The following is a 9,034-nucleotide window of genomic DNA, read 5'->3' as shown; positions in this document are numbered from 1 at the left end:
TCTTCACTTATTTAATCCTAGGGGGCTGGGAGTTCTGGGGGGGGAGCTGTCAGGGGGCAGGGGTGGGGAGAGGGATTGGAGCAGTCAGGGGACAGGGAGCAGAGGGGTTTAGATGGGTCGGGAGTTCTGGGGGGAGCTGTCAGGGGGTGGGGAGTCGTTGGATGGGGCGTGGGAGTCCCAGGGGTCTGTCTGGGGGTGGGGGTGTGGATAAGGGTTGGGGCAATCAGGGTACAGGTAGGGGGTAGGGTCCTAGGGGGCCAGTTAGGATGGGGGGCAGGGGTCCCAGGAGGGGGCAGTCAGGGGACAAGGAACGGGGGGATCGTTGGGGGTTCTGAGGGGGGCGGGAAGTGGGAGGGGCAGGGGTGGGGGTGGGGGCGGGGCTCCTCCCATCCTCTTTTTTGCTTGCTGAAATATGGTAACCCTAATACTGTACATATCTGTATGAGTGAAAGGTTTCCAAGCTAGTAGACTGCTCTTTCCCCCATTCCAAGAATCACCAGGATGCCTGGGTTCAATCCCCTAAGAAAATAGTATCCTATTAGAACCACTGAATTTCAACTTGTCTCCCCTCTTGTTCAATGCATATATGGGGCTGCTGTGGTACAGGCTGCAGTATTTTCATTATGCTGTTGACACCCAGATCTATAGTTGTCAGGCTGGCATGCTCAGACAAAGTAAGGTGATGCTGGCAGGGGGAAGCAACTGGAAGACACTCTGGGGGATCCTCAACATTCAGGATGTAACTTCTCCCCATTCTGTGGGTGAGGAGAACCTCAAATCTGTCATCCCAACACAGGGCCGGCTCCAGGCACCAGCTTGTCAAGCAGGTGCTTGGGGTGGCTACTCCGGAGAGGGGCGGCACGTCCAGCTATTCGGTGGCAATTTGGCGGACAGTCCCTCACTCCGGCTTGGAGCGAAGGACCTCCCACCTAATTGCCGTCGCAGATCGTGATCGCGGCTTTTTTTTTATTATTATTTTTTGGCTGCTTGGGCGGCCAAAACCCTGGAGCCGGCCCTGTCCCAGAATAGCCATGTGAGGGGATCCTTGCAGAGTTTTCCTCTCTACAGGCCCTCTCTCATGGATTTTTCCCACAGAAAAGAACAATCTGGGCTAAGAATTTTAGGGCTGCTCCCTCTGGACTGCATAGGAAAAGTTACGTTAAAAAAGAATCCAAAGGAATTTTGCAATTTTAATTTTTCAAGAAAAATAGAAAAGCAAACATCAAATGAAAACACAATGCAATGAGGAAGGCATTCAAACTGGGGTACTGTTATTATCAACAGCAGGGCAAAAGAACACAAACAAAAAAGTCCAGGGTTAGAGTTTCAAAAATGCTCAAACTTGGCTTATCTCTGTTCCCACTGAAATCCATGGGAGTTTTACCAGTGACTTAATGACAGCAGAACTAGGCAAATACAATGAAAATCCCATCCGTATTTCTTTATGCTTTTAATTCTTTTCACACAGGAAAGCCTGTGTACACAGTGCATATTAGTTAGAAATAGAATTATGATATTATTACTATTATTATTAATTATATAGTTGCACTGTAAGCTCTCTATTGTCTTAGGTTTATACACTATCTACTACAATGGGGCCCAAATTCTCACTGAGGTTTCTGGCTACAATTTTGCTGAAAATAATAAATATTAAATATAATAATAAAAGAAAAACATATCATATCACAGCTGCATCCAGTCCCGCTTGCTTCTACTGAAGACTTTAGGGTTGTCACATTATAGGAAGTTTTTTTCACTTTATGTTAGAGTGAGCTATCAATGAGACAAAAGATGATGAGCTCTTAAATTTGTGGTCAGGTGGTAGCAGATACAGAAAGTTCCTTTACAATCACCTCACTATTTCTTAGTCTGCTGTCTTCTCCAAGCGACCTTTCTGCTATTGATAACCATGCTAAATAACCTATGGGAAAAAAACTTTAGACTGTTTTTCTCTAGCCCCCTGGTATTTTTCACTGGCATGTGATACCGCATATATTTCCAGAATTGTTTGTTTGGTGAGTTAGAGTTAGAAGATTTCCAGGTAACCACTGGTAAAATTTTAAGAGCTTTCTTCACTATTGGAGGTAAAGATTCTGGCTCTTGGAACGACTTGTACTTAATTAAAATCAATTTTATCGTGTTATCTTCTAAAGCACAGTTCACTGCTGCCTGCAGTTCAAAGATGCTGGGTCCATTGACATAGCCAGGACTCAAGATAATTATAGCTCGCCTGCTTTGTTGAATAGCTGTTACAATATCATCAGTGTAAGCTGAAAAAGAAGTAATGATTAGTACTAGCACTTTGGGCTTTCAGCCACAGGCACCGAAAACATTTTAAAAAATTTAATATATAATCATGTTAACAACCATGTAAATGCAGCCACCATTGGAGTAAAATGCAACAACTACACACAACAGCACATAGCAATGTCCCTTACATCATGAGAAGAAGAGAATACAACTGAAACCACAGGAGCATTTAGAAAGCCATTACCCAATTAATTTGGCAATGACACCTGGGCTAACATTTTCATTCTTCTGATAAGTGCAGTCAAAGATCTGGCTGAGTGCCCCTTCTGGATGCTCTCCAGACTGCTGTACCGGGATTCCAATGCTGAATCCCACATACTCTTAGCTTGCTAGGGCTGGACAGAATGTAGGTACTGTCCCTGGCTTTGGGCCTCTAAGGAACGCACCCCCTCATGGCAGTGGGGACCTCGCAGTCCAATGGCCTAGGCCCTGAAACTAGTGCCTCCCCAGCTGTTCTTGAACTTTCCCCAGGATCCCACTGAAGGTGTGAGCCTTCTGGTTTACGCTTTTCCTCTTCAAGGGTACGCATGGAATACAATGGACACGCACACACATACACACAAACACAAACACAGTCTTAGCACAGCATTCTAAACACAGTTTTCTCCTTATGTAGCATGAAAGATAAATGGATCTACACAAAATAATAAACATACGTAAACATAGTTTTCCTGCCTCAGTTTCTACACTACTCTGGAGAGTTCTTTGAGCATACACCAGAGCCCTCTAAGGAGTCCAGGATGTTTCACCTCTCCCCCCACCCCCCAACCAACCTCCTGCACATGGCTTCTCATCCAGAACATGGAGGCCTAGTCTCACTTCTCCCCATCTCCCTCTAAAATAGCTGCTGAGAGACCCTCTCTTTTATAATCTCCAGCCTTTATCAGGTGATTTCTTGATCAACCTCATCAGGTGATCAAATTCCCCTACCAGGTGACCTATTACATCATTATCAACCCACCTGCACAGACTGGTTCTCTTGGGCAGGAGTTAGCCTATTGTCTAAGGTGGTGCCATGTCAATGAGAGAGCACGTAAGTTAATGACCCTTTGTTCTTAGCCCTGTGCTGCTAAACCTTGGAGGTCCAACATGGAGGTAAAAGAACAACCGAGAAGGCAAAGAAACCCCTCATTCAAAATTAAATCTGCAGTCTGACAGATACACAAAAAGAGCTCCTGACTCCAGACAGAATTCATAAGTTGTACATAGACAGGTTCCCCAAATTGCCACAGGTGCCATGGGCTCTTCAGTGACTACAAGGAGTGATGCAATTTTTTTTTGACAGAAAATGTAGTTTTATACAGGGAAAAATTCAATTTTGCTGAAATGTTTCAATTTTCCATCAGCAAAATCGAAACAAAATATTTTGTGTCAAACCAAATTAAAACCGTTTTGGTTTGTTGAACCAAATCACAATGTTTTCTTTTGGGTCAGTTCAAAATTAAACTGTGTCCACCTGAACTGCCACAGTGACTCATAGAAGGTGAAGTTCAGGTGACTCGTGCTCCTCTTCTCCCCCTGGCCTCAGCTTTGTAGCAGACTACATCTCCCATGATGAAAGATGGTCTCCCATTTGGTTGAACCAATGTGGTGTATCATGGGAATTATGTGACCATGGTGTATCATGCCAGTCCATCCAAAGAGTCTGGCCCTTAGAGGAGAAAAGATGCATTTGGTACTTGAACTAGAACTCCACTGAGATCTGGGGGACACTTACTAATGTCTAACCAAGCCAATAGGAAATGTTTCAATTCAGTTCAACAAACCAAGAAAAATATTTTGATTTAGAAATGCTGACATGACAAAATGTTTTGAAATTTCCAAATAAAAATTTCTGAATTTTCCCTTCTGCAAAAATAATTGATATTTCATCCTGCTTCCCACATGACAGAAAACCCAGTTTTCAACCAGCATCCGCTAACACTATGCTGGGGCAATAGTTCAGTTCTGCCTCAAAGGGAAGTGTTTTACTCTTTTACTGATTTACTGATTCAACAACACCACTTACTTCAGCACCTTGGTGATTTCCCTGGGAGGTCTCCTATTCACGTGCTGACTAAACACAAGCCTGTTTAACTTGTCAGATCTAATGAGTGCACAATTAGAAGTGAAGTAGTAGCACACATCTAGGAGATACTTAGAATGGCTGTTTTCCCCAAAAAGTTGATTTAAAAGGGTATGTTTTCATTACAGTTAACCTAATTATTTATTAATCCAAATTAATCCTATAAATGGTCCCATTCTACTACTTATACTTAATCCCACCTCAGCACAGGGGGATGAACTAGATGACTTCCTGATGTCCTATGTCTAGGATTATGTGATTCTATTATTCTACTTATTAGAGGTATTTTATTCTACTGCATGGGAGATCTCCGCAGATGAATATTTTCTCCACTTCCCTTTGATATTGGGAGATATCTTAATTAACATAAGAGAAAGTTGTGGTGATGTTTAAAAGAATGTGACAGAATGTGTAAAGTTGTGTTAGGCTGTGTCTACACTGCCACTTTCAATGCTAAAACTTTAGCCGTTCAGGGGTGTGAAAAAACACCCCCCTGAGTGACAAAAGTTTTAGCGCTGAAAAGCGCCAGTATAGACAGCGCTTTAGTGTTGGGAGGCATGTTCCCAGAGATAAAGCTACCACTGCTCATTTGGGGTGGGTTTTTTTTAATCACTGAGAGAGCTCTCCCCTGGCAATAAAGCATGTCTACACTGTCCACGTCACAGTGCTGCTGCAGCCGTGCTGTAACATGGGCAGTGTAGACATACCCTTAGTCCCCTGCTTCACTTGGGGGATTCTGGAAGGTTCTAGAAACTTCTAGCCAGCTCTTGAAGCATAGATGGCTTATGCCTGATGATACTGGGGGGGATACAATTTAAAGGGGGGGCCACGTGACCACCTCATGGCTGGCCCCTGGAGGAACCTTCCAGCCCCATCCCTCTGAGCCTGGGCAGCCAATCCCGCCTGGTCCTGGGAGGCTGGGGCCACAGGAGTGGGGAGCACATGCCCCTGAACCGGGTCCACCAGCCCCGGGCTGACTCACAGCACCAGTGTCTCCCCAGAGCTCCCATGACCTTGTGGACACCTCAGCAAGGGGAGGGGCACAGGCAACACCCCTAACTCAGGTTGGGCAGTGGGAGCCTGCTCCCAGCGCCTTCCACAGCAACCCCCCGCTCTGTGCCCAGCCGAGGCCACCGCGCTCTCCCTGCCCCACCCGAGCTCCATCCTTCTCCTGCTTTGCCTCCCATCTGGCACTTCCAGCTCACTCGGCCCCTCCTGCCGGCAGCCAGGCCTGCCTGAGCAGGGTGGAGCCATTTCTCATGCTGGCTGACTCTGCTCAGGGTCACTCCCTTTGTGCAGCTCAGCGCTTATCTGCGAGAGACCCTAGCTGAGGAGGTGGCCCCTCCACTCCCCATCCGGGCCCAGGTGCCGGGGACAGGGGCCAAGTGAGCCAGAGTCCCCCCACTCCTCCGGCTCGCTCCGCCCCTGTCCCCAGCAGCTGGGCTCTGGCTGGGAGCCAGCCTCTGTCACCTCTGCAGCCAGGCTCTCTCGCAGACATCGACCTTGAGCGGAGTCAGCCAGCCCTTCATGTACTAATATATATTTATGCCTATGTCTGTAATTTTCACTCCATGCATCTGAAGAAGTGGGGTTCTTACCACTTCTTATTATGCCCAAATAAATCTGTTAGTCTTTAAGGTGCCACTGGACTCCGTGTTGTTTTTGAGGATACAGACTAACACGGCTACTCCTCTGATACTTGCCAGCATGAGAAGCGGCTCTGTCCCCCGTCCTCAGCTCCCCGCCAAGGCCCAGCTGCAGGGAGGGAGGAGCCAAGCGAGCTGGAAGTGCCAGGCGGGGAGGCACAGCAGGAGGAGGGCAGAGCCATCATCCCCGAGCATCAGGCTGAACAGAGCAAGCCCTGTAAGGGCAGCTTGGGACTTGCCAAAATCTGGGAGGGCACTTGATCCCACATCCCCTCCCTATGCGTCACCGAGGTTTGAAGTTATGAATTTGTTGGGAGCGGAAAAATGGGACCTGTGAATTACTGTGCATTGGTTCTATATAAAGAAAACCTACCCTTGAAAAATGCCAGAACAAGTCATCTGAAGATTTGAAACACTGTCTAGGCAAATGATTTTTCCCGTTTAGTTTAACTATAAGTAGAATTTAGGTAGGATTTTTTTTAAAGCTACTTACAGTGGGCCTAATTCATCAATGAGTTGTGCCTGCCAATGTTGGTGCCAATAAGTTTGACCCAGTATTTCTGCACTAATTTTATTTTTTATTGAAAAAAGGGGCATCCGACAGATAGCAAAACATACTTAATACATGCTAAGAAAATGTTTAATGTGGATAAATGAGTAATATAAGTAAATTGCAATATGAATGTGGAGGGGGCATTCCTCTGACATTCTGGTCTAGAAATAGATAGAGGTTTTAATAAAAGCTGGTTGAAAAACAGAATTTCTGTTCCACAGCAAATTCCGAGATTTCAAAATTTCGTTTAATCCCAAATGAGGATGAAATATCAAAATCTTGAATTTTTTTGTGCAATCAAATATTTCAAAATATTTTATTTTGTCTTTATATTGTGATTTTTATATTATGTAAAATAAAAGTCTACACATTTTGACTTTTACGAATTATAATATAATAGAAAAGGTAAAGAGAAAGTCAAAATGCACTGTTTCAACCTTACTAAAATGAAACATTGAAATAATTTCCCATTGAAAATTTTGACAAAATCAATCAAACGTTTTGATTTAATCTAATCAGCATTTTCCAGCGGGAAACTGTTCCATTGGAAAATTTATGACAAGCTACAAAAATGCTTATACAAAAAGTGTATTAGTCCTTTAAGAATGCTGAAAAAGAACTTTGCCCCAACCTAATATGTCCTCAGTGACGACACTGAAGTTCTGTGTGAATGGAATATCTTAGGCCATGTCTACATGTACAGAGAGATCTCCCATCAACATAACCCCCACCCCCAAAAGTGTGAGCAGCATAAACTATGACGGCAGAGGGAGATTCGGGGTTGTGGGGCCCTGGGCCAGAGCAAATGGGGGCCCCTCTCCACTCCTTCCGCCTGCAGTCCCCCCCACCTCCCTGCCCGGCACTCTTACCGGGAGCGAGGTCGGGGCATGGGGGCTTCCCCTGTTCCTCGGCAGGAGCCCCGGGCGGGCAGGGACACCCGAATTGGCCAGGACCCCTGGGCATGGGCCCCATTGGCCCAGTGGCTAATCCACCACTATATGACAGTGGGAGAAACTCTCCTGACGATTTAGCACTGCGCACACTAGCACTTATGTCAGTGTAACTTTTGTCACTTGGGGGGTGGAATATTCTTGCCAACATAGGCGGTAGTGTAGACATAACCTTAGACTGTAGGGGTTGGGACTTAGTGAGATGAGCAGAAGCTCCATGACCAAATCACATGGTTGGCATTTTTGATGAATAAGGCTTTTGAAAATTAAAATCTATTGGAGCGAAGGGTTGTCTATTGATGTTTTCCACATATCAGGTGGGACCTTACCTCCTCCTGGAAGAATGTCCCTTTCAAGAAGACACAGTTTGTATCCATATTTGTTTTCCAACATCTCTGGAAGGACCTCCAGGGCAAACTGTTCCTCATTAAGAAAAGTGGAATCACTTTCAAAGGAGTCTTGTTTTGCATAGGACACAAATGCATCAAACTCTTTGGAATCTAAAAGAAAATACAATTTAAAATGTGCAGATCATCTAATCTAATTAAGGTATTTCTGAAGTACCTATCGCCTTTAATTTAATGTAATGGTAAATTCTCATTATAGCCAGTATATAAATATTTTATTTACCTGAATACACTTGATTAATAGCAAACAATTGTCAAATCATGTAGTGGAGTCAATCAGTAATTCAAGATCAGGCCTGCTTCTCCATTACCTTGCAACTTTTGTAGACATTCATTTTGTACTCAAGATGAAAAGCAGTGGAAAATCAGGCCCTTTGCTTCATTTCAGAAAGCATGCAGAAAACAAGTAATATCCTTTGCTGCATGACCGGCTGAAGATCTGGCCCTCTCATTTATATCAGATCAAAGGGTGCGGCTACTCAAGAAAAACATGGTATTTCCAATGCACAAGCTGCTTCTAAAATGCAGTGCATTTTATTGCAAGTAAAAACCCATCTCTCTTCATAGAATATCAGGGTTGGAAGGGACCTCAGGAGGTCATCTAGTCCAACGCACTGCTCAAAGCAGGATCCATCCCCAGACAGACTTTTACCGCTGTTCCCTAAATGGCCCCCATAACGATTGAACTCACAACCCTGGGGTTAGGAGGTCAATGCTCAAACTACTGAGTTATCCCTCTTACACACCCTGTTGTCATAAAAACACATGCATTATTTAATACAATCCTAGAAAAATCCACATGTTGTTATAAATAGACATGAGGGAAAGATGCAAAGTTCAGGTCAGGATCCAAACACCACCTCAAACTTTGGAGCCGTCCACTTCTTGAGTTCTGGTTCTGTCCCATTAAAGAAATAGATCCGAGCTGTGGATTTCAAATCCAGATCCAAATTTTCATAGAATCATAGAATCATAGAATATCAGGGTTGGAAGGGACCTCAAGAGGTCATCTAGTCCAACCCCCTGCTCAAAGCAGGACCAATTCCCAACTAAATCATCCCAGCCAGGGCTTTGTCAAGCCGGGTTTTAAAAACCTCCAAGGA

The 9,034-nt window shown here is 44.8% G+C and overlaps 1 protein-coding gene across 1 annotated transcript in view; it reads right to left on the bottom strand.

The window, feature by feature from the left end:
- Positions 1-1,247: 1,247 nt before the first annotated feature.
- Positions 1,248-9,034, bottom strand: part of IL18RAP (interleukin 18 receptor accessory protein) — a 32,036-nt gene continuing 24,249 nt past the window's right edge. The window contains exons 11-12 of the mRNA XM_034758029.1: positions 7,854-8,024; positions 1,248-2,270 (exon numbers count right to left, since the gene is read on the bottom strand). Coding sequence (XP_034613920.1) covers positions 1,858-2,270; positions 7,854-8,024 — 584 coding nt within the window. The 3' untranslated portion in view covers positions 1,248-1,857. The remainder of the gene's footprint in view (positions 2,271-7,853; positions 8,025-9,034) is intronic.

This window comes from Trachemys scripta, chromosome 1, assembly GCF_013100865.1.
Source record: "Trachemys scripta elegans isolate TJP31775 chromosome 1, CAS_Tse_1.0, whole genome shotgun sequence".
NCBI classification, from domain to species: Eukaryota; Metazoa; Chordata; order Testudines; family Emydidae; genus Trachemys; species Trachemys scripta.
This window is presented reverse-complemented; position numbering and strand designations above follow the sequence as displayed.